Here is a 26,644-nt window from a genome sequence, read left to right on the forward strand (position 1 = left end):
CTTCAGGCCCTGGGAACCATATAAATGTGTAAAAGAAAGAATTAAAATAAAAAATATCGCTATACTCACCTGTCCGACGCAGCCGGGACTTCAGCGAGGGAACCGGCAGCGTTGTTTGTTTAAAATTCGCGCTATTACTTGGTTACGTGAATTCCCGGCTTGTGATTGGTCAGGTCGGCCATGTTGCCGGGACGCGGACCAATCACAGCAAGCCGTGACGAAATTACGTCACGGCTTGCTGTGATTGGTCCGCGTCCCGGCAATATGGCCGCCCTGACCAATCACAAGCCGTGACGTCACGGGAGGCTGGACACGCGCTCATTTTAAAATGGGCGCGTGTCCAGCCTCCCGTGACGTCACGGCTTGTGATTGGTTGCGCCGCGGTCAACCAATCACAAGCCGGGAGGCTGGACGCGCTCATTTTAAAATGGGCGCGTGTCCAGCCTCCCGTGACGTCACGGCTTGTGATTGGTTGCGCCGCGGTCAACCAATCACAAGCCGGGAGGCTGGACGCGCTCATTTTAAAATGGGCGCGTGTCCAGCCTCCCGTGACGTCACGGCTTGTGATTGGTCAGGGCGGCCATATTGCCGGGACGCGGACCAATCACAGCAAGCCGTGACGTAATTTCGTCACGGCTTGCTGTGATTGGTCCGCGTCCCGGCAACGTGGCCGACCTGACCAATCACAAGCCGGGAATTCACGTAACCAAGTAATAGCGCGAATTTTAAACAAACAACGCTGCCGGTTCCCTCGCTGAAGTCCCGGCTGCGTCGGACAGGTGAGTATAGCGATATTTTTTATTTTAATTCTCTCTTTTACACATTTTAACATTAATGTTGTTGCGATACCCGATACCCGATACCACAAGAGTATCGGAATCCCGGTATCGGAATTCCGATACAGCAAGTATCGGCCGATACCCGATACTTGCAGCATCGGAATGCTCAACACTAGTTATAATCTTTCCCTTTTTATTCTTTTTTTTTTTTTGTTAAAAGGCTTCACAGCGTGCTCCCGAACAGGATGAGGAAGAGGAGGAGGGCATAGATGTGGACACCCTCATCCAAGCGGTCCAAAGTCGGGAGCCGCTATGGAAGATGTCGGACCGCCGCCATGCTGACCAGTACATCACCCGACGGCTATGGGAGGAAGTGTGCAATGCTGTTATTGATAACTGGGAGGAACTCGATGCTGGGGCCCAGGATCTAGCACGTAAGTATTCACAGTTCATTAACGTGTGTTAGCATGATTTAATGTGTTGTATAGTAACCAATTTTTGCTTTCTCTTTCCAGGTAACAGGGTTATCGTGCGGTGGCGGTCACTGAGGGATCGCTTTAAGAGGGAGTTCAATAAGGAGATGCAGGCCCCGAGTGGATCTAGAGGACGCAGGAGCAGGTATAAGCATTCCAGAGCCATGTCGTTCCTCCGGTCGACGCTGCTGAGCAGAAGGTAAATATTCAACACCACAAGTTTTCAGTCAAACTGTTAAAATGTGTAACCTTCTATTTTTTTTGGCAGTAAGGGCAATTGTAATATCAAGATACTAATTTTTTTGTTTGTTTCTTCTTTAACAGTACTGTCAGCAGCACTCGGGAGCCTGCATCAGAGTTGCACCCCTCTGGAGCGATCCCTCAGGGGTCCGCCACCGGGGACCACGTCGACCCTTCTGTGTCTGCACCTTCCCTTTTGTGTGATCCCTCGGCCCAATCCACCAGCGCTGGAGCAGCAGGGTGGACTTCGTCACTTGAAGCTGCAGGTGATGAGATGGAGTTCCCTTTACCCCACCCCTCTGACACTGCCGCAACATCTAGACCACCTTTGGGGTCAGGACGGCAGCGCCAGAGAGGTCAGGAAAGGAGCTATGCGCCTGAATTTTTGCATTTGAATGCAGCCTTCCAGAATGCCATCAAGCTTTTGGGTGAGCAAACGTCTGCTGGTTACAATATGCTTCACAAAAGCATATTGGAACTCAGCAGTCATCTGGATAGGATGCAGTCAGATGCAAACCAGTCACCAAGACACTGCTTTTTTCAGTCAGTCCTCAGCCACATGGAGAATCTAACTCCTGACCTGCAGATGCATGTGATGCAAGGCTGCCACACTTCCCTAGTGCAGGCGATGTCCCAAGCCCCTCCACCCACCCTTCATGTTTCAACACCTTTCCCCTCTCAAGTCGCCGTCTATCCTCCCGTCCATCCTCCTCCCGTCCATCCTCCTCCCGTCCATCCTTCTCCCGTCCATCCTACTCCTTCGCCATACCTTTCTTCCCCCCTCAGTATTTCCCAGTTCCTACCTTCCCCTTTCCATTCTTCCCCTTTAACTTCACCGTTCCCAATCCCACCAACACCTTCACCATACCTCCCACAGACCACATCTGTACCTCAACTCCCTGCCCAACCTCATGTTTTCACCACCCATTCCACTTCTGTTCCTCCCCGTGATGTCCTGTCCCCCCTATCGACGTGGCCCGCCCTGTCAGCCCCTCCGCTACTATCTCCACCCCAAATTATGAGAACCTTTAAAAACTTTATGTAAATAAATAAAACTTTTTGTGGTTTAAAAACAATTTTATTGTCTCTCTTTTAAAAAAAAAAAAAAAAAAAAAACTGTATTAAAACCATCCAAGGTTATGGTAATAGTAAACATTACAAAATGTTTAAAGGGTACCGGTACAAAACATACAAAATACTGCAAGGTTAACCAAACAAAAAAATGGTATTTTTACAAGTTTGAAAAAATTTTTTTTTACACCATTTCATACTTCCAGTCAACTGATCCTGCAGGAGACATGAAGTAGTCTGCAAAATTGTCCCGCATTCTGGAGACTGCTACTGGACTGCGAAAAGTTGTGTTGTGGTAGTCCGGCAAGGTGCTTTCTGACACATTATCCTCTAGGGAAACATGTTCTTTTGATAAAACAAAATTGTGAAGTTACCACGCAAGCCTTCACCACATCATCGACAGTTTCAGTCTGCAGTTTAATGGCAGTCAGTAGCACTCTCCATTTGGCAGTTAGGATGCCAAAAGCACATTCCACTACTCTGCGTGCTCTGGTTAAACGGTAATTGAAAATTTTCTTCCTCTGGGTCAGTCCACTACTTCCAAAGGGTTTAAGCAAATGTGGGGAAAGCTGGAAGGCATCATCTCCAACGCACACAAATGGTAACGGTGGACCGGTGGTTCCAGGGAGAGGTCTAGGGGGCGGAAAGTCAAATGTCTCTCCATACAACCGACGCCCCATTGGTGAACTTTTAAAAATCTGTGAGTCATTTGCGCGTCCATACGCACCGATATCCACAGCGATGAACTTGCAGTGTGCGTCGGCTATGGCCATCAATACAATTGAAAAGTACTTTTTGTAGTTGTAAAATTCAGATCCAGAGCCAGAAGGTTTTACAATCCTTATATGCTTCCCATCGACTGCCCCGACACAATTTGGGAATTGGCATATTTGTTCAAAATTGTGGGCAATCTCCAGCCACCTCTCCTGTGATGGCTTTGGAATATATTCCTCTTGTAAGCACTCCCACAATGCCCGGCAGGTATCTCTGATGATCCCGGAGATGGTGGATATCCCAAGCCTAAACTGGAAATGTAGGGATGAGAACGACTCTCCAGTTGCAGGGAATCTGTTAACAAAAGGAAAAGACAATAATTAATATAAACTTCAAAAAACATCATTACAGTTATAAGTCTGATGAATGAGAATAATTTAAAAAATAAATAAATAAATAACTTACCGAATAGTCACCATGAGACGCTCCGCTGGTGATATGGAGAAGCGCATCTGGGTGTCTCGTCTCCGTATAGAGTCTTCCACACGACCCAATAAAATTTCGAAATTTTCGGCCTTCATCCTCACATAGTTGAAGAACTTCTGAGGGTTTTCCCTCAGTTCAATGTAAAGTGTTGAATAAACACCACGGGTCATGCGTTGGGCTGGATCCACAGCCTTCTCTTCCGCCGCTGCCGCAGGATCCGCAGGCTTTCCTCCTCATTGTCCCGAACGATGACTGCCAACCGATTTGCCTCAAAAGTAAAATCCGCACATATCTTCACTATGTTTGCCAGTACTTGCTCCATCGCTGCCACTTTCTCTAATAAACCCTTTCAAAGATGTGATGTAAATACACAGTATATATAGTTTTCCAGTAGTTTCCAGTAGCCAATCACATTGAGATCCTCCCCTTCTAAAAAACGGATCCGTCAAAAAACGGTTCCAACGGATGAAAAAACGGACGCGACGGTTCCTACGGATCCGTTTTTGTGACGGATCAATATAACTGATCCGTCAAAAAAACGGATCCGTCGGAACCATTTTCCCAACAATTTTTACGGATCCGTCGATCCGTCACGATGTCTGAGGTGACTGACGCCAAACAACTGAAGTGTGAAAGAGGCCTTCGCTATATGGCAAGACTTGGGAGGAACAGAGTGGAATTTGCCAACAGTGCCCCGTCCCTTCCGAGTCTCACCGTATAGCTAAGCATTACTGTACAGCCACATTTGGGGTATTTCTACATTCAGCAGATATTGTGGGACAAATTTTGGTGCAATTTTTACCCATTTCCCAGTGTGAAAATGTTAATTTTGGGACTAAAACAAAATTTTGGTGGTAAAAATGTAATTATTTTTTTCTTCATTGCCCAATGATATAAAATTCTGTGACCCACCTGTGATGTCAATATAATCACTGCACCCCTAGGCCCTAGGTGAATTCATTGAGAGGTGTAGTTTGTAAAATGTTTTTTTTTATGGGGGGTTCTGCTGTTCTGGCACATCAAGGGCTCTACCAATGTGACATGGCACCATCAAACCATTACAGCAAAATGTGAACTCCAATATGGCGCTTTTCCATTCTGAGCTTTGTATTGTGCCTCAGAAGTAGTTTTTGACAACATACAGAGTATTGGCATACGCAGAAGAAATTGAACAACAAATTTTGGGGTCCATTTTCTCCTGCTATCCTTGTGAAAATAAAAATATGGGGCTAAAATAACATTTTTGTGGCAAAAATTTGATTTTTTATTTTCACGGCTCTACGTTATAAACTTCTGTTAATCAGCTGGGGGTTTAAGGTGCTCACCACACATGTAGATACATTCCCTGAGGGGTCTAGCTTCCAAAATGGTGTTACTTGTGGGGGTTTTCCACTGTTTAGGCACATCAGGGGCTCTCAAAACAAGACATGACACCAGCAGACTTTTCCATCAAAGTTTGCGTTCCAAAATGTCACTCCTTTTCTGAGCCCTGGGGTAAGAGTAGTTTACCCATTACTTATGGGGTTCATGCATACTAAGGAGAAATTGCACAACAAATTTTGGGGTCTGTTTTTTACGCTATCCTTGTGAAAATAAAAAAAATTGGAGCTAAATAACATTTTTATGGGGAAAATGTGATTTTTTTATTTTTATGACTCAATGTTTATAAACTTTTGTGAAGCATCTGGGGGTCAAGGTGCTCACCACACATCTAGTAAAGTTCCCTGAGGGGTCTCGTTTCAAAAATGGTGTCAGTGGGTGGTTTCCACTGTTTGGTCACATCAGGGGCTCTCCAATCATGGCATTCATCCGCTATTCAAGCAAATTTTACATTTTTGTGGGGGAAATTGTGATTTTTTTTATATTCACGACCCAATGTTATACATTTCTGTGAAGCATATGGGGGATTAAGGTGCTCAACACACATCTAGATAAGTTCCCTGAAGGGTCTAATTTCCAAAATGGTCTCTTTTGTGGGCAGTTTACACTGTTTAGGCACATTAGGGGCTCTCCAAACGCAGCATGGCATCCGCTAATTATTCCAGCAAAGTTTACATTCAAAAAGTCAAATGGCACTCCTTACCTTCAGAAGACTGCAGTGTGCCCAAACAGTGGTTTTCCCCCACACATGTTGTATCAGCATGCCCAGGAGAAATTGCTTAAAACATTTTGGGGTCCATTTTTTCCTGCTATCCTTGCAAAAATACATAAATTTTGGTCTAAAGTAAAACTTTTGTGACAAAAAGTTAAATGTTAATTTTTTCATTCCACATTCCAAAAATAAACTTCTTGAATGTGGTTTTGAGCATCTTGAGGGGTGCAGTTTTTAGAATGGTGTCACTTTTGGGTATTTTCCATCACGTAGGCCCCTCAAAGTCATTTCAAATATGTGGTCCCTAAAAAATGTAGTTTTGCAAATATGCTGGAAAAATTAGAAATTGCTGGTCAACTTTAAACCCTAAAAACTTCTGTGACAGTGTCATTGGTGAAGTGATGGAGGTGAGATACATATCACTGCGCATGATGGTGTCAGTGATGTGAAACCAGAGTATTTTCCTCCAGCACACTACGTGTTGAGAAGATTAAATGAAAGTTATGTTATCGGCTGGTTTTAGTGGACCTCCATAGAGCGGGTGGGAGATGGTCCACTGTATCTCCACCTGCAGTGTCCTGACAGGACCTGTGTGATGTTGAGATCATGTGATCAATCACATGATGGAGGAGTCACATGGTCTGGGCTTAGATGGCTGACTGTCAGAGATTCCAGTGTTCAGTGGTTGCCTGTAGAGAGAACGCTCTAGGAAGTTGTGTGCTCAATCTGAACCATGGACATTGCGGCGAGTGAGCGGGCTGATCCCCGCTAGGAAAAGAACTGTGTTTTTTTTGTTTCTTTGCTTTGCTGTTTTTCTCAGAGGGCTGTGTTTACTTTCCCTGCTTGGTTTCTGCTGCTACAATAAACCAAGCCTTTTCTTAAAGAGACAGTGTTTCCAGCTGAATGAGCCGCTCTGCTACAAGTGGTGTTAGAAGTGCGGGCAGTTTCCCAGCAAACACGTGTGGCGGCCACAAGCCAGCGTAGATGTCAGGCAAGATGGAAGACCTGCTCAAACATCTGCAAGCACAGCAGCAACACCAGCTACAACATCAGCAGCAATTACAGCAGCAACAGATGGTGCAACAAGAGACCAGTAAGTTGCTTATGCAACAAATGCAGCAGCAGCAGTAACACCAGCAGTAGATTGACTTACTGGCATAGGCGGTTCATGGAAGGCCGACAGCCCCTCACCCAAGTCCAGGTGACGACACATACGTTCAGAAGACGGTAAGATGAGCCATGCAAAACATGACCAAGGGGGATGATGGGGAGGCCTTTTTGATGGTGTCCGAGTGGATGGCGGAGTGTGAGAAGCTACTACCAGAGAAGTGTGGACTATCAACCCAGTGAGGGGCCGCAGGCTTGTCCCATGTCAATAAATGGGGTGCTGGTGACAGGACTCTTAGACTCAGGGAGTTTGGTGACCCTGATAAGGGCCACACTTCCCCATCAGTTGATCTCGGGGAAACACGTGGGTGTACATTGTATCCACAGGGATGCCAAAGACTTTCCCTTCACCAAACTGTCAGTTAAAACAAGTTGGGGTACAAAGCCCCATGAGGTCGGAGTGGTCGAAGGTTTGCTGCACCCCATGATAATCGGAAGGGACTTCAGCCTTTTCTGTGACTTGTGGGGGAAGGCGGAGATATCAAAGGATGCTGACAGGAGCCAGCTCAACCCTGTTGAAATCCCATCACAGTCGGAGATGGAAGTGTTACCCTTGTGTGTCCTGGCTGGTGATGAGGAAGGATGAGATGGTGACCAGTGAGACTGAAATTCCTGAACTGGGGGTTTCTGGTGGGAATTTTGGGACTGCCCAAATGCAGGACTTGACCTTGATAAATGTACGGGAAAATGTCGCTGTTATAAATAAGGTTGCCCAAGAGCCGAGGGTTGACACCAGGTTCCCGTACTTTGCGATCAATGGTGAGTTGCTATATCAGGTCACTAAACAGAGAGGGGATGTATTAGAGCAGCTATTAGTCCCAGGACCCTATAGACGTAGAGTACTAGATCTGGCCCATGCTCATATCTTGAGGAGCTCCTAGGTGTAGATAAGATCCAAGAACGAGTCCTTCTGAGGTTTTACTGGCCTAGGTGTCACAGGGATATTGTTAATTTCTGCCGATCCTGCCCTACCTATCAGCTAACTGCCCCCATATCCCATTTCCACAGTCCCTTAGTTCCGTTACCCATAATTGAAGTCCCATTTGACCAGATTGCCATGGACATGGTCGGGCCCTTAGTGAAGTTTGCCAGGGGTCATCAATACAACCTGGTGGTAATGGACAATGCTACACGGTACCCGGAAGCAGTACCACTGAGAAACTCCTCTGCCTGGAGTATAGCACAAGAGCTAGTCCATATTTTCTCCCAATGGGCCTGCCAAAGAACATCCATGTACCAGGGGACACCGTTTATGTTCAAGGTAATGAGGGAGTTGTGTAAGGCTCTCCAGATTACCCAACTTAGGACGTCAGTGTAACATCCGCTGACAGATGTCCTGGTGGAGAGGTTCAATAAGACCTTGAAGTCCATGCTGAAGTAGGTCATGGAGAATGATTGCCGAGATTGGGGTTGTCTCTTACCATACCTATTGTTCTCCATCAGGGAAGTCCCAAAGGCCTCTACGGGGTTCTCACCGTTCGAGCTGTTATACGGATGGCACCCCCCAGGGACTTCTAGATGTTGCCAAGGAGACTTGGGAAGCAGCAGTTGCACCCCACCGGAGCATCATCAAGTATGTGGCCCAAATGCAGGACCAAATCGCAAGGGTAATGCCGATTGTAAAGGAGAGTCTCCTTCAGGCACAAGAAGCCCAGGCGTGGGTCTACAACCAGGGCCATGAGGCTGAGAGAGTTTAGCCCTGGAGACTGGGTGCTCATGTTGATCCCCACTATGGCAAGAAAATTGCTGGCCAAGTGGCAAGGCCCATACGAGGTGGTCGAGAAGTTCAGTGATTCAGCAACCAGGGAGAAGGAAGCCCTACTGAGATTACCATATCAGCCTGCTCAAACCATGGTGGGACAAGGATCCTGTAGAAGCAATGTGCCTAGGAGCCCATTCTGAAGCCAAGGTCGAGGATGTCACACTGGCAGATACACTGTTGCCAGCCCAGAAACAACAGTGCCGTGAGCTGCTTCAGTGGAACCGAGACATGTTTTCGAAGTTACCAGGATGTATGCAGGTGGTGGAGCATGAGATCCTGACTGAACCACATGTAAGGGTGAACCAAAGGCCTTGTCGGATTCCTGAAGCTCGCCGCGAGGTGATCTCCCAGGAGGTGAAGAGAATGTTGAGCCTGGGTGTCATCAAGGAGTCAAAGAGCGGCTGGTTCAGCCCTACTGTCCTGGTGCAGAAGCCAAATAGAGAGTGGCACTTCTGTAACAATAACCGGAAGCTCAATGAGGTGTCCAAGTTCGACGCGTATCCAATGCCCTGGGTCAATGAGCTTATTGAGAGGTTAGGGTCAGCCAGGTACATCATCACCCTGGCAAATTCTCCTGTCTCCAAGTGCTAAGGAGAAGACGGCCTTTTCTACACCTGATGGGTGCTTTCAGTATACCCAAATGCTATGTCCAGGTGTTCCAGGACTTCACTTTCCATGTGGAGCACAGGCCAGGGAGGTTGCATGGGAACTCAAATGCCCTGTCCAGAGTCCCCTGCTTAGCCAGTAAAAGTGCCAAAACCCCCAGCTTTGGGCAGAGGGGAATATGTGACAGAGTCACCAGTGAAGTGATGGAGGGGAGATATGTGTCACTGCGCATAATGGTGTCAGTGATGTGAAACCAGAGTAGTTTCCTCCAGGACACTATGTGTTGAGAGGATTAAATGAGAGTTATGTTATGGGCTGCTTTTAATGGACCTTCATAGAGAGGGTGGGAGGCGGTTCACCGTATCTCCACCTGCAGTGTCCTTGGGGCTGTGTTTACTTTCCCAGCTTGGTTTATGCTGCTACAATAAACCAAGCCTTTTCTTAAATGGACAATGTTCCAGTTATACCTCTGTGTCCAGCCGAGTCTCTCTACCACACTTCCTAACAAAAAAAAAATTAAAATTGCTCTGATGTAAAGATGACATGCGAGAAATGTTATTTACTAACTATTTAGTGTGCTATACCTCTCTGATTTAAGGACATAAAAATTAAAGTTTGAAAATTTCTGGCATAGCGCCTTTGTTGCGGGTAATGCTTGACAGCGTCAATCTCATGTTATTCCTTTGACTTGTGGCTGGGGCCAGTTCAGAAGCAATGGGATTAATTCTGCTCATTTACGTTTCTATCTGCTGTCAGCACTGGATGGGGCTTTTACAATATAAAAGCCTGAGAGTCAGTTGCCACTTCCAGTCAATGTTTGTGCTACATGATTTTACATGTGTGTTGTGCTTCTGGTGTTTCATCTTGAATTATCCTGTTCCATGACCTTGCCTAATTTATTGATATTTCTCCTGCCTGACAGTTTTGTACATCCCGTACCTCCTGGATATGACCCAGCTACCTGACTATCATTCTTGTGAGCTTGCGCCAGCGAACAGCAGCTGACTCTGTGGCCCTAGCCCAGGCACTCCTTTGTAATTCCAGATCCCTGTACATGGGTTTAAGGGTGAAGGCCAGGGCAACCCATTGGTTCTAGGAAGCAGAGTAGCTTGTGCCAAACCTGTTCATGTTAGCCATTTTGTAGCTGCCAGCAGACTATAAACAGTGCTTCTGCAACACAGAGGCTTTTTAATTTAATTTCAAAAGATCCACTCATTTCTTATTCTAAGGCACTGGGCAACAATATAGGCATAGTAAAGGAGGCACCATGAACTTTAAGGCTACCATCACACTAGCAGTATTTGGTCAGTATTTTACATTAGTATTTGTAAGCCAAAACCAGGAGTGGGTGATAAATGCAGAAGTGGTGCATATGTTTCTGTTATACTTTTCCTCTAATTGTTCCACTCCTGGTTTTGGCTTACAAATACTGATGTAAAATACTGACCAAATACTGCTAGTGTGACGGCAGCCTAAGAGTCACAACAGGGGCGTAACGACCGCGGTCGCAGCGGTCGCCATTGCGACCGGGCCCCGCAGGTCAGGGGCCCCGGGCCGGCAGGTCAGGGCAGGGCCGGGCTGGACATCGGGCACTTCTGGCAAATGCCAGAAGAGCCGATGCCAGTAGTGGGCCGCTGCACTGTTCCTCCCCCCCCCGCCGCCGCCGCCGCCGCCGCCGCATTTAACTATACCGGCGTCTATGACACCGGTATAGTTCAATGCAATGATGGAGGAGAGCGTCACCTGACGCTCCCTCTCCCATCATTCCCCGCTCTGCCTCTGACAGTACACTGCGGGTGCGCGATGACGTCATATCATCGCGCACCTGCAGTGTCCTGGGCAGACTGCAGCCGCCAGGAGCAGCGCGGGCAAAAGGAAAGGTGAGGAGAGTTTTTTTTTTTCTTTTTCACCGGACTGTGGGGCCATTATCGGGGGGGGGGGGGGAGATGAGATGCGGGCTGTGCTCTATATACCCCTGTGCTGGCTGTGCTCTATATACCCCTGTGCTGGCTGTGCTCTATATACCCCTGTGCTGGCTGTGCTGCATATACCCCTGTGCGGGCTCTGCTGTATATATCCCTGTGCGGGCTGTGCTGTATATATCCCTGTGCGGGCTGTGCTGTATATATCCCTGTGCTGGCTGTGCTCTATATACCCCTGTGCTGGCTGTGCTCTATATACCCCTGTGCTGGCTGTGCTCTATATACCCCTGTGCTGGCTGTGCTGCATATACCCCTGTGCGGGCTCTGCTGTATATACCCCTGTGTGGGCTCTGCTGTATATATCCCTGTGCGGGCTGTGCTCTATATACCCCTGTGCTGGCTGTGCTGTATATACCCCTGTGCGGGCTCTGCTGTATATACCCCTGTGCGGGCTGTGCTCTATATACCCCTGTGCGGGCTGTGCTCTATATACCCCTGTGCGGGCTCTGCTGTATATACCCCTGTGCGGGCTCTGCTGTATATACCCCTGTGCGGGCTCTGCTGTATATACCCCTGTGCGGGCTCTGCTGTATATACCCCTGTGCGGGCTGTGCTGTATATACCCCTGTGCGGGCTGTGCTCTATATACCCCTGTGCGGGCTGTGCTCTATATACCCCTGTGCTGGCTGTGCTCTATATACCCCTGTGCCGGCTGTGCTGTATATACCCCTGTGCCGGCTGTGCTGTATATACCCCTGTGCTGGCTGTGCTGTATATACCCCTGTGCGGGCTCTGCTGTATATACCCCTGTGCGGGCTCTGCTGTATATACCCCTGTGCGGGCTTTGCTGTATATACCCCTGTGCGGGCTGTGCTGTATATACCCCTGTGCGGGCTGTGCTGTATATACCCCTGTGTGGGCTCTGCTGTATATATCCCTGTGCGGGCTGTGCTCTATATACCCCTGTGCTGGCTGTGCTGTATATACCCCTGTGCGGGCTGTGCTGTATATACCCCTGTGCGGGCTGTGCTCTATATACCCCTGTGCGGGCTGTGCTCTATATACCCCTGTGCTGGCTGTGCTCTATATACCCCTGTGCCGGCTGTGCTGTATATACCCCTGTGCCGGCTGTGCTGTATATACCCCTGTGCCGGCTGTGCTGTATATACCCCTGTGCGGGCTCTGCTGTATATACCCCTGTGCGGGCTCTGCTGTATATACCCCTGTGCGGGCTTTGCTGTATATACCCCTGTGCGGGCTGTGCTGTATATACCCCTGTGTGGGCTCTGCTGTATATATCCCTGTGCGGGCTGTGCTCTATATACCCCTGTGCTGGCTGTGCTGTATATACCCCTGTGCGGGCTCTGCTGTATATACCCCTGTGCGGGCTGTGCTCTATATACCCCTGTGCGGGCTGTGCTCTATATACCCCTGTGCGGGCTCTGCTGTATATACCCCTGTGCGGGCTGTGCTGTATATACCCCTGTGCGGGCTCTGCTGTATATACCCCTGTGCGGGCTCTGCTGTATATACCCCTGTGCGGGCTCTGCTGTATATACCCCTGTGCGGGCTGTGCTCTATATACCCCTGTGCGGGCTGTGCTCTATATACCCCTGTGCGGGCTGTGCTCTATATACCCCTGTGCTGGCTGTGCTCTATATACCCCTGTGCCGGCTGTGCTGTATATACCCCTGTGCTGGCTGTGCTGTATATACCCCTGTGCGGGCTTTGCTGTACATACCACTGTGCGGGCTGTGCTGTATATACCACTGTGCGGGCTGTGCTGGATATACCACTGTGCGGGCTGTGCTGGATATACCACTGTGCGGGCTGTGCTGGATATACCACTGTGCGGGCTGTGCTGGATATACCACTGTGCGGGCTGTGCTGGATATACCACTGTGCGGGCTGTGCTGGCACCCAACACCATGTTGCAGTGCAGGAGATTCCTGCAACAGTCCGAGGCGTATCTAGGGGAAGGGGGTGGGGGGGCGTCACGGAGGTAGGGGGGGGGGCCCCATTTGGAAGTTCGCACCGGGGCCCATAACTTTGTAGTTACGCCACTGAGTCACAATGTTGGTTGCAGGAAGTAAGATAAGAATAGGTTGCATATGAAAGGGAGCAAAAATATTTGGTCATAAAAAAGTCATCAAGAGAAGTCATCATGGAGATCAGGGTTAAATGGAAAAGAAACAGAATAATCAATTCCAATCAAAGAGAAAGTCTCCTACATATTCTGTAGACCATCTGTGTACTATGATAGCATTATTATATAATGGGGCTTGTCAGTTATATTGAGCCTCATCTGAAATAACAAGTGATTAGGTGTTTCTGTATTCCACTTTTTGTTCCTTCTTTTTAATATTTAATATTGTAATTTAATAAGTAATTTGGTGATTTTTTATAGAATGTGTTTAAATCTATTTTGTTAGCAAGTATAATCATTTTTAACTGATTCTGCATGGTAGGAGTAGTGGCATTCATTCTAATCTGTGTAGGACACTATAGTACCTTGTATCAAATCAATTTATTTAAAAAAAAACAATAAAAAAATAATTGATTCAAAATAAAAATAATTAGCTATACAGCAATGAATGTTATATCCCAAAATGGATGTTCAACTCTTGCACCCTGTGGGCCACTAGTGAGTACAAGAGTAAGAAATAGAGATGATAGGACCTTTTGAGACTTAAACTTCTAAGTTCAGCTAATTTTTCTCAAAAATCCAATTAGCGGCAAATAAATTCACTCGAAGTTCAGGCAGAGGAGAATCCATGGAAGTCATGATGTTTTTTCGGCACATGTGAATCCGGTGTCTATTTGCTGTAGTTATTCTGTAAAATGGTAGACTTAGGCCAGCGTCACACTGGCGTGTTTTACGGACGTGTGAGAGGCGTAGAAAATACGGATTGCATACGGTACCATGAATCTCTATGGCCCAGCTCCTATCTGCCGTATTTTACGGATCCGTATTATACGGTCTTGTACGGCCGTAGAAAATCGCAGCATGCTACGTTTGTCAGCGTATTGCGCAAAAAATAGGCCAATGAAAGTCTATGGGGCTAGAAAATTATGGATTACACACGGACCATGAGTGTGACTTGCGAGAAATACGCAGCGGTGTTCTCTAGAAAAGCCGGCAATTCAGTGGGGTGTACAGTAAAATCACACTGACAGAATAGAATAGAATAGGTAGAATAAATGCGTACACATAGAATAGGTATATATATATATATATATATATATATATATATATATATATATATATGTCAGTGAGACACATATATATATATATAAATATATTTATATATATATTTATATTTCATTCAGCGCTAGATAGCCGAAAAGCCGGTAATTCAATTGCCAGCTTTTCCTCTCTCCTTCACAAACCCGACATGATATGAAACATGGTTTACATACAGTAAACCATCTCATATCCCTTCTTTTATTACATATTCCTCTTTACTAATGTAAGAAGTGTCTCTGTGTAAAATGTGGGGTCTCTAGCTAATAAATTAAAGGGTTAAATCCCAGAAAAAATTGGCGTGGGCTCCCGCGCAATTTCTCCGCCAGAGCGGGAAAGCCAGTGACTGAGGGCAGATATTAATAGCCTAGAGAGGAACCATGGTTATTGGCCCCCCCTGGCTAAAAACATCTGCCCCCAGCCACCCCAGAAAAGGCACATCTGTAAAGATGCGCCTATTCTGGCACTTAGCCTCTCTTTTCCCACTCCCGTGTAGCGGTGGGATATGGGGTAATGAAGGGTTAATGTCACCTTCCTATTGTAAGGTGACATTAAGCCAGGTTAATAATGGAGAGGCGTCAATTATGACGCCTATCCATTATTAATCCAATAGTATGAAATGGTTAATAAAACACACGCACATTATTAAAAAGTATTTTAATGAAATAAAGACACATGTTTTAATATTTTATTATACTCTTAATCCACCTGAAGACCCTTGTCACCTGAATTAAAGTTAAACAAAACAAACAACAATATTCCATACCTTCCGTCGTTCAGTCTTGTCCCACGCTGTAAATCCATCTGAAGGGGTTAAATCATTTTACACCCAGGAGCTCTGCTAATGCAGCTGTGCTCCTGTCTGTAAAAATTGGTGAATGAATGGAGTGCAGGGGAATGTCCTGTAGTTACCTCGAGTCGCGGTGATGCGCCTCCTGCTGGATGAACTCATATGAACTCGAGCCTGGGAACTTTTCAGAATATTTTCCCAGCTACTTACCGAAAGCAAAATGTCAGCATGGTTTTGGCTGTGCGATCAGAGATCTGCGGGGAAAGAGAAAGGCTATGGGACAACTGTGAGATATGTTGGGGAAGCTCATGCAGCAGTCTGTGACACATAGTAGTATACTATACTACAACGTGTAAAATTGTAACAACCTTTTTGAGACATTCACGCTACTAAAATCACACTTTTCACATTGAACACGACATGTGGATTGCAGGAAATTCAAATTTGATTAGTGTCAAATTGATTAGATCATCTGTAGTAAACATTATTAATATTAATTATAGTAAATCCAATAGAAACAAAGTTGATTTTTCTTTTATTTAAAGTAGGTATCTAGAATATAACGGCTTTTTCATACATTTTTATATATGAAATTCATATTTAGACTGTTTTACCACTTTTATATAATTATTATACATGCATTCATCCTTGGGGAATATAAAGAAAAAATGCACATATTGTTAGGGCTGGCGGAACGCACCGAGTAAATAAAGTGATAGTAAAGGTGCGTTCGCAGCCCGGGGTCCACCGTGTAGGAATGGAACCTGCTGCTAGTTAATGGCGGCACTATATGGCGGTACAATGCCAAAATAGACACGAGTTCCGTCACCCGGTCTGTATAGGAGCGAACTCTGTTGCTTTACAGAGTTGCAGGGAATCAAGGAAATGCTGTGCCCTGTTAGCAGTCACAGGGTGCAGCAAATGAATACTAGTGGGATCCCTGCAATTCACCCCCACTATGCTGGTGATTGATCCCGCTCTGACCCTCGGTGGCTTTTGAGCCCACGCATGAGGATGCCCTGAGTCAGATGCTGGGATCAAGTGGGAGTTCCCACCCTACACTGACCGATTGTCAGGAGTAATTGAAGGTTAGCCGCACAGAGTGCGTACAGCGCTGCACTGGCGGTTACTGCTGGTTAGACGCAGTACAGATAGTTCTCTTGTGTGAAGATTAGCCCTGTCAGGCGCTAATTAACTCCAACATTCGCGAGCATTCAACATCACTAGGAATGGGAATGATTAAGGAGTAATCACCAGAAAACAAACAAACAAACACACGCGCGCACGCACACGCGCACACACACACACACACACCCGCAAACCTTTTATAGTAGTAGCGCTACAGGACCTTCCAGATGGTCCAATAGGAGCCGCAACAGGACCTGAGCATGTGACCCCCGACCTCCAATGGGAGGTTGTCCTGTGCGCATGCTCAATATGGGAAAAGCTGGACTTAGTCCCAGAAATGCCTGCTCGCTGCTGATCAGTGCTGGCTACAAAGGCAGAGCCTGGAAGGGCAGCAGTAACCAAGCACACAGTATCAGCTTGAGCCAGACACTGAGATCTACATCTCTGCTGAGCAGGTTCCACTGCGGCTGGAGAAGAATGGGAGACTGCAGTAGACATGGTTTGAGATTCCCCCTGTGCAGTGGCAGGAACTCGACACCAAACACATATTCCACTCTTTCTAAAAGTTTTTTAGTATTTTCACTAAAAATGTTTACAATTGGTTTCAGGGTCACTTTGGTAATGACTATGTAACAAATTAAGGTCATTACAATGTTCAAAGTTAACATGTCTGACTCGCACATCTGACATAGGCAAAGTGATTCATTCTTGACAGGTTAGTGCTATGATGTAGACACAACAAAGCAATCCACAAGCAAAAGGACAGAAAAGCAGATTTATTTATTTTTTTTTACCTCAGACAATAGTCCAAATTATGAAAAGGCTCAAAGTACTTACATTTTATTTAGGCTATTCATTTCATTTTAACTAATAATATCAATGTTACTAATGAAAAGATTGCTTAATCCAAAGCTTTATAATAAATAATGTTTGTCATTTTGGCCAGCAAAGAAGGCAAATCTAATTATTAAGAAATACATTCTGTCTCTCGTCAACCAGTGTGTGCTACTAAGTATGTTACTGTTCTATTTTAACAGTTTGCACTTTGATGAACACATGGCATATTTGTTATGTTGATGTGGGCATGCCATTCTGGATCTGACCCCTGGCCTGGCTGACCACCCATCTCATTTCTGACCCCTGCAGATGTGTTCTTCTTGTCCATTCAAGATAATTCTCAAAGTACTTCTTTGTGACTTTTTAGTTTGCACTCTGTAAGATTCAGTTCTTCCACGGTGACTCTCATTGTGCACATGTCTTGCAGAATTCAAAATAATTTACATTGTGTGCAATATTAAATAAATAGTATTTTGATGATTACTTTTATTACTGAACAACTACAGTGCTGTTGGTCAGTCCAAAAGGTTAATAAGCATGTATAATTAAGAAAGTAAAAAGTGAGGTTTTGTCTTTTTTAAGAGAATATTTATGTATGAATAATTATTGGGAAATTGTTAGTGTGTAGAATTATTAGGCAACTAAAGGAAAAACATACATTTTCCATCTCAATTGTTTATTTTCATCTGTTAAGATGAGAATAATAACCAAACAACCAAAAATCTACAAAAATATCTTTCTAACAATTAAGAAGAAAACATATCAGTGACCAATATAGCCAGCCTTCACATTTTTGTGACCCTGTTTACCATTTGCAACAAAACTTTTGATCGTTCTATGATCACGCCCCAATTAGCAATTTCAAGAGTGCTGAATCCCCCTGTAAGACTCGTAACAATTTTTGACTTTTCAGAGTCAGTTAAAACTTTTTTTGGCCCATTTTGACTGAGGAAAACAAGCTGCCTAATAATTCAGCACACCTTAAAAAAGGGTGTTGTATCCTTAGACCATACATACCTCATTGCACAATTACACATCACCTGATCTGCTTTTTTTACATTTTTACAGCTTAACCCCTTCTCGACCTGTGATGCCACGTAGGGGTCATGAAAGTCGGTGCCAATCCGACCTGTGACGCCTATGTGGCGTCATGGAGGGATCGCGTCCCTGCAGATCGGGTGAAAGGGTTAACTCCAATTTCACCCGATCTGCAGGGACAGGGGGAGTGGTACTTCAGCCCAGGGGGGGTGGCTTCACCCCCCGTGGCTACGATCGCTCTGATTGGCTGTTGAAAGTGAAACAACCAATCAGAGCGATTTGTAATATTTCACCTATGAAAATGGTGAAATATTACAATCCAGCCATGGCCGATGCTGCAATATCATCGGCCATGGCTGGAAACCCTGATCTGCCCCCCCCACCGATCGCCTCCCCAGTCCTCCGTCCTGTGCTCCGCTCCCATCCGTCTGCCTGTCTGCTCCTCCATCCTCCTGTCTGCTCCCCTGTGCTCCGATCCCACCCCCCAGTGCTCCAATCCCCCCGTGCTCCAATCACCCCCCTCATACTTACCGAGCCTCCCGGTGTCCGTCCGTCTGTTCCATGGGCGCCGCCGGCAGATTCGTTCTAAGTACATTTTGATCACTGTGATAAAACCTATCACAGTGATAAAAAAAAAATAGTAAATGAACCCCCCTTTATCACCCCCATAGGTAGGGACAATAATAAAAATAAAGAAAATATATTTACTTTTATTTTTCCACTAGGGTTAGGGTTAGAACTAGAACTAGGGTTAGGGCTAGGGTTAGGGCTAGGGTTAGGGTTAGAGCTAGGGTTAGGGTTAGAATTAGGGTTAGAATTAGAATTAGGGTTAGAAATAGGCTATGTGCACATGGTGCGGATTTGGCTGCGGATCTGTGGCGGATTGGCCGCTGCGGATTCGTAGCAGTTTTCCATCAAGTTTACAGTACCATGTAAACCTATGGAAAACCAAATCCGCTGTGCCCATGGTGCGGAAAATACAGCGTGGAAATGCTGCATTGTATTTTCCGCAGCATGTCAATTCTTTGTGCGGATTCCGCAGAGTTTTACACCTGTTCCTCAATAGGAATCCGCAGGTGAAATCAGCACAAATAAACACTGGAAATCCGCTGTAAATCCGCAGGTAAAATGCAGTGCCTTTTACCTGCGGAGTTTTCAAAAATGGTGCGGAAAAATCTCACACGAATCCGCAACGTGGGCACATAGCCTTAGGGTTAGGGTTGGAATTAGGGCTAGGGTTGTAAATAGGGTTAAGATTAGGCTTCTGTTTAGGGTTATGGTTAGAGGTGTGTTGGGGTTAGGGTTGTGGTTAGGGTTGGGATTAGGGTTGGGATTAGGGTTAGGATTAGGGTTGGGATTAGGGTTAGGTGTGTGTCGGGGTTAAGGTTGTGGTTAGGGGTGTGTTGGGGTAAGGGTTGTGATTAGGGTTATGGCTAGAGTTGGGATTAGGGTTAGGGGTGTGTTGGGGTTAGTGTTGGAGTTAGAATTTAGGGGTTTCCACTGTTTAGGCACATCAGGGGTCTCCAAATGCAACATGGCGCCACCATTGATTCCAGCCAATCTTCCATTCAAAAAGTCAAATGGTGCTCCCTCCCTTCCGAGCCCTGATGTGCGCCCAAACAGTGGTTTACCCCCACATATGGAGTACCAGCATACTCAGGACAACCTGGGCAACAACTATTGGGGTCCAATTTCTCCTTTTACCCTTGCGAAAATAAAAAAATTTCTTGCTAAAACATAATTTTTGAGGAAAGAAAAATGATTTTTTATTTTCACGACTCTGCATTGTAAACTTTTGTGAAGCACGTGGGGGTCCAAAGTGCTCACCACATGTCTAGATAATTCCTTGGGGATTCTAGTATCCAAAATGGGGTCACTTGTGGGGGGTTTCTACTGTTTAGGCACATCAGGGGCTCTGCAAATGCATCGTGATGCCCGCAGACCATTCCATCAAAGTCTGCATTCCAAAACATCACTACTTCGCTTCTGAGCCCCGACGTGTGCCCAAACAGTGGTTCCCCCCCACATATGGGGTATCAGCGTACTCAGGACAAACTGAACAACAACTTTTGGGGTCCAATTTCTCCTGTTACTCTTGTCAAAAAAAAATTGAGGGCTAAAAATTTATTTTTAAGGAAAGAAAATTATTTTTTATTTTCACGGCTCTGCGTTATAAACTTCTGTGAAGCACTTGGGGGTTTAAAGTGGTCACCACACATCTAGATTAGTTCCATGGGAGGTCTAGTTTCCAAAATGGGGTCCCATGTGGGGGAGCTCCAATGTTTAGGCATACAGGGGCTCTCCAAACACGACATGGTGTCCGCTAACGATTGGAGCTAATTTTCCATTCAAAAAGTCAAATGTTGCACATGTGGAAATGAACAAATTGAGGCTAAAATAATTTTTTTGTGAAAAAAAAGTACTTTTTCATTTTTACGGATCAATTTGTGAAGCACTGGGGGTTCAAAGTGCTCACTAATCCTCTAGAGAAGTTCCTTGAGGGGTCTAGTTTCCAAAATGGGGTCACTTGTGGGGGAGCTCCAATGTTTAGGCACACATGGTGTCCGCTAAAGATTGGAGCCAATTTTTCATTGAAAAAGTCAAATGGCGCTCCTTCCCTTCCGAGCCCTGTCGTGCGCCCAAACAGTGTTTCCCCCCCCCATATGGGGTATCAGTGTACTCAGGACAAATTGTACAATAACTTTTGGGGTCCAGTTTCTCTTTTTACCCTTGGGAAAATTAAATAAATGTTGCTAAAAGATCATTTTTGTGACTAAAAAGTTAAATGTTAATTTTTTCCTTCCATGTTGTTTCTGCTGCTGTGTAGCACCTGAAGGGTTAATAAACTTTTTGAATGTGGTTTTGAGCACCTTGAGGGGTGCAATTTTTAGAATGGTTTCTTTTTTGGGTATTGTCAGCCATATAGACCCCTCAAACTGACTTCAAATGTGAGGTGGTCCCTAAAAAAAATGGTTTTGTAGTCTTCGTAGTAAAAATGAGAAATCGCTGGTCAAATTATAACCCTTATAACTTCCTAGCAAAAAAAAATTTGTTTCCAAAATTGTGCTGATGTAAAGTACACATGTGAGTAATGTTATTTATTAACTATTTTGTGTCACATAGCTCTCTCGTTTAACAGAATAAAAATTCAAAATTTGAAAATTGCGAAATTTTCAAATTTTTTGCCAAATTTCCATTTTTTTCACAAATAAATGCAAAAATTATCGACCTAAATTTACCACTAAAATGAAGCCCAATATGTCACGAAAAAACAATCTCAGAACCGCTAGGATCCGTTCAAGCGTTCCTGAGTTATTACCTCATAAAGGGACACTGGTCAGAATTGCAAAAAAGGCCAGGTCATTAAGGTCAAAATAGGCTGGGTCATGAAGGGGTTAAAGTTGGAAAATCTGCATAAAAATTTTGGTAAAAATTTTCAATCTATCTATATAATCATCTAAGGGGTACTTCCGTCTGTCTGTTTGTCTGTCTGTAACGGAAATCCTGCGTCACTGATTGACCAATCAGTAACAGGCTTAGTCCGGCTGCAAATTGGCCCCTCCCTGCTCTCCTCCAGTCAGTGCCCCCTCCCTACTCCCCTCCAGTCAGCGCTAGTGTGTCTCCCCATCCCGGACCAACTTTTTATTATTGATGCTGCCTATGCAGCATCAATAGTAAAAAGATATAATGTTAAAAATAATGAAAAAAAAATAAAAATCATGCTATTCTCACCTTCTGTCGCCTCCGCAGCTTTCCCGCTCTTCCCAATGCTCTCGTCAGCTTCCATTCCCAGAGATGCATTGCGAAATTACCCAGATGATGTAGCGGTCTTGTGAGACCGCTATGTTTTCTAGGTAATTTCGCAATGCATCACTGAGAACGGAAGCTGCAGGCCGCATCGCGATGAGTGGGACAGATTCGGTGGATGACGGAAGGTGAGCATATAACTATTTTTTATTTTAATTCTTTTTTTCACAGGGATGTGGTGCCCACATTGCTGTAAACTACGGTGGCTGTGTTACATACTACGTGGATTGTGCTATATACTATGTGGCCTGTGTTATATGCTACGTGGGCTGTGCTATATACTATGTGGCTGCTATATATTACGTGGCTGCTATATACTACGTGACTGCTATATAGTACTTGGCTGTGCTAAATACTACGTGGCTGTCTGTGTTATATACTACGTGGCTGCTATATATTACGTGGCTGTGCTATATACTACGTGGGCTGTGTTATATACTACGTGGCTGCTATATACTACATCGCTGTTCTATATACTACATGGCTGCTATATATTACGTGGCTGCTATATACTACGTGACTGCTATATACTACATGGCTGTGCTATATACTACGTGGCTGTCTGTGCTATATACTACATGGCTGCTATATATAACATCGCTGTGCTATATACTCTGTGGACCTGTGTTATATACTACGTGGCTGCTATATACTACATTGTTGTGCTATATACTACGTGGCTGTGCTATATACTCAAACTGCCTATGCAGCATCAATAGTAAAAAGATATAATGTTAAAAATAAGAAAAAAAAATAAAAATCATGCTATTCTCACCTTCTGTCACCTCCGCAGCTTTCCCGCTCTTCCCAATGCTCTCGGCAGCTTCCGTTCCCAGAGATGCATTGCGAAATTACCCAGATGATCTAGCGGTCTTGTGAGACCGCTTTGTTATCTGGGTAATTTGGCAATGCATCACTGAGAATGGAAGCTGCGGGCCACATCGCGATGAGTGGGACAGATTCGGTGGATGACCGAAGGTGAGCATATAACTATTTTTTATTTTAATTCTTTTTTTCACAGGGATATGGTGCCCACACTGCTGTAAACTACGGTGACTGTGTTATATACTACGTGGTTGTGCTATATACTATGTGGCCTGTGTTATATGCTACGTGGGCTGTGTTATATACTATGTGGCTGCTATATATTACGTGGCTGCTATATACTATGTGACTGCTATATAGTACGTGGCTGTGCTAAATACTATGTGGCTGTCTGTGTTATATACTACGTGGCTGCTATATATTACGTGGCTGTGCTATATACTACGTGGGCTATGTTATATACTACGTGGCTGCTATATACTACATTGCTGTGCTATATACTATGTGGCTGCTATATACTATGTGACTGCTATATACTACGTGGCTGTGCTATATACTACGTGGCTGTCTGTGCTATATACTACATGGCTGCTATATATTACATCGCTGTGCTATATACTCTGTGGACCTGTGTTATATACTACGTGGCTGCTATATACTACATTGCTGTGCTATATACTACGTGGCTGTGCTATATACTACGTGGCTGTGCTATATACTACGCGGCTGGCTGTGACCAATTAGCGATATTGCCACGGGACTTAAACACCGCTTCGCTGATTGGTCACGCCCGGCTAGCTGATTGGTCTCACGGAATTTAACCCCCACTCACAGCGCGACGTACATACATACATACATATTCTAGAATACCCGATGCATTAGAATCGGGCCACCATCTAGTTGTCTAATAATTGTGCACACAGTGCAGTGACTATTTAAATTATTATATAATCATAGTCAATAGATTCTCTAAAGAAGTTTTGTGTAGGGATTAGCTGACCTGTGGAAGTTTGGGTTTGGTAGAACTTGAGTTTGGGTACCTAAACATGACCCAAACTTGACTCCGGAAGCGAATCTCATATAAGTCAATGGGGATCCGATCTTTGGTGCTGTAAAATGTTCATAATAAGGGCTAGGGGGCTGCAAAAGGAAGCATAATGGGGGCAGGAGCAGGACAAATGACCTGCACTCAAATGTGAATAGAAAAATTACTTAAAATAATATAGAATTTAAAAAAATAATAATCTTGAAGCAGGAGTGAAGGAGTGGAGCAGTGCCTTGCGTGTGTATTTTACCGCACTTGTAAATAAATAAATTAATGAAAAACAACATGATGACCATCATATTTTTAATAACAATCCAAGGGAAAGCAGGCATCTGTGTGCTAGTCCTATTAAGCTGGTAAGGGGCCAATATTCATGGACCTTCCCAGCCTATTAATATCAGCCCCCAGCTGTCTGCTCTGCATTTGCTGGTTATTAAAAATGGCAGAAACTTAACAAAATATGTGCAGTTCCCTCTATTTTTTGTAATCAGCTGATATTAATAGTCTGGGAATGGAAATGTATATTGGCCCCTTCCCAATCTAATAAGATCAGCCATCAGCAGCTCCAGAAATGGCTCATCCATCCTTTAATGTGCCAATTCTGGCGCTTAGCCTCGATTCTTCCCGATTGCCCTTGTACGGTGGCAATCGGGATAATTGGATTATAGGGTTGATGTCAGCTGTGTAATGCTTGCTGACATCATGCCCACGGTTAGTAATGGAGAGGCATCTATCAGACACCACCATTACTAACCCAGTAAGGAAAAAGAGAAGTAAACACACAGAAATATATCTTTATTTGAGAAAAAAAACAATGTCCCTCTCTAATTTTTTGAAAAAAAAAATCCACAAGGTCTGACATAATCCGAGTGGAGGTCCCATGACAATCCCCGTCTTCTTCATCCAGTGTATGGAGTTCCATTCAGAGAACGAAGCTCTATAGGCTGAAGCAGCAGCCACTGCTGGGTCATGCGCTATACTCCATGAGTCCCGGCTGCTGTGATCTAAGGTGACGTCAGTAAGGTTAGCTCACTTGCCAGCAGCCGGTCCTCATGAGGGTAGCATGACTGTTGGACTGATGAGTGAACCTGTAAGTTTAAATAAAAAAACACACAAAGCAAAGTAATTTATTTGAACAAAACACTCACCATGCTCTTTTACCCATTTATTAATGTAAAAATAAAAGTTAAAAATAAAAGTTATACTCACTTGTTTGCCGATAACACATAATGCTGATACTGCTACATCTTGTTGCATTGCTGAGCGGTGACATCAGTGATGCTGCCGCTCAGCCTGGCAACCAGCTCACTCTGAGCTGAGAGTGAGAACGTGGCAATTTGTCACAGGCGGTGATTAAAGTTACTGTCGGTCACATGTACCCACGATCTCATGCTCAGCTCAGGGTGAACTGGTTGTCTTGCTAAGCGGTAACAATATTGCTCAGCAATGCAACTAGATATAGCAGAGTTAGGGATCCTCATTACGGATTACACTGGTCAACAGCATTTTTGGTGCCAAAGATATTTCATCGAATTTAGGGTATTTTTGGGGTGCTGATTCTGAATATGTCATCAGTTTTGCCAGATTGGCTCAAGTTTTTGAGATTTTTGGTATCTTATTTATAGCACTTGTTGGTAAATGCGACGCATCATCTCATTAATTTCTTTGGATTAGTACTTGAACTGAGCAGTTCTCAATATAGTTTTGTGTTAATTAGTGTTCTAAAAGTTTGTTCATAGCTTGATTTTTGCACTAACTTTATGTTGTTGTCTGTTTTCCAGTGAAAAGCATGAACTCATCAAGAAGAAGTTGTCTTAACGATCCAGACTCATTCTGTTACATTTGTGGTGAATACACACTGCCAAAACATAGAAGAAACATAACAGACTTCGTAAAAAAAGTGTATTTTGCCTATTTTGGGGTTATGCTTGGGGACCAAGACAAGTTTTGGGCACCACACATAGTGTGCAAAGCATATATCGAATTATTACGAAAATGGAGCAAAGGACAAAGAAAAAGCTTCAAATTTGGTGTTCCAATGGTGTGGAGAGAGCCAAAAAATCATCATGATGACTGTTATTTATGGTAAACACAGGTACAGGCACATCTTCACAATGAGGGATAGGCCTTCTTGCAGATTCCATGTTACTCCCATTTTCATTTCTTATGCTTATTGAATCCTTGCACTTGCACTGCACAGAAATAACAGTCATCATGTGATTTTTTGGCTCTCTCCACACCATTGGAACACCAAATTTGAAGGTGAGTATAAATTAGATTTTTTTCTTTTTCTTTTTGTGTTAATAAAAGGGTAAAAGAGAAGATTTGTTGGGGAGTGTGTTATTCAATTAAACCCTTTACCCCGAGGGTGGTTTGCACGTTAATGACCAGGCCAATTTTACCAATTCTGACCACTGTCCATTTATGAGGTTATAACTCTGGAATGCTTCAATGGATCCTGGTGATTCTGCCACTGTTTTCTCGTGACATATCGTAGTTCATAACATTGGTAAAATGTCTTTGATATGACTTGCATTTATTTGTGAAAAAAACTGAAATTTGTCAAACATTTTGAAAATGTCGCAATTTTCCAAATTTGAATTTTCATGCCCTTAAAT

General features: G+C 44.6%; 1 protein-coding gene across 1 annotated transcript; it reads left to right on the plus strand.

Moving 5' to 3' along the window:
- Positions 1-962: 962 nt before the first annotated feature.
- Positions 963-6,737, plus strand: LOC143803955 (uncharacterized). The gene is made up of 4 exons (XM_077281704.1): positions 963-1,213; positions 1,295-1,451; positions 1,577-1,758; positions 6,676-6,737. Exons 1-4 carry the CDS (start codon positions 1,099-1,101, stop codon positions 6,735-6,737), a joined length of 516 nt encoding a protein of 171 aa, XP_077137819.1. The 5' UTR covers positions 963-1,098.
- Positions 6,738-26,644: the final 19,907 nt, after the last annotated feature.

The sequence above is a fragment of the Ranitomeya variabilis genome, chromosome 2 (genome assembly GCF_051348905.1).
Source record: "Ranitomeya variabilis isolate aRanVar5 chromosome 2, aRanVar5.hap1, whole genome shotgun sequence".
NCBI classification, from domain to species: Eukaryota; Metazoa; Chordata; class Amphibia; order Anura; family Dendrobatidae; genus Ranitomeya; species Ranitomeya variabilis.

Coding starts and splice junctions, on each gene's coding strand:
- LOC143803955 (XM_077281704.1), top strand. CDS start 1,099: ATGTCGGACCGCCGCCATGCTGACCAGTACATCACCCGACGGCTATGG. Junction 1,452..1,576: donor TCGACGCTGCTGAGCAGAAG/GTAAATATTCAA, acceptor CTTCTTTAACAG/TACTGTCAGCAGCACTCGGG. Junction 1,759..6,675: donor TTCGTCACTTGAAGCTGCAG/GTGATGAGATGG, acceptor TGTTTTTCTCAG/AGGGCTGTGTTTACTTTCCC.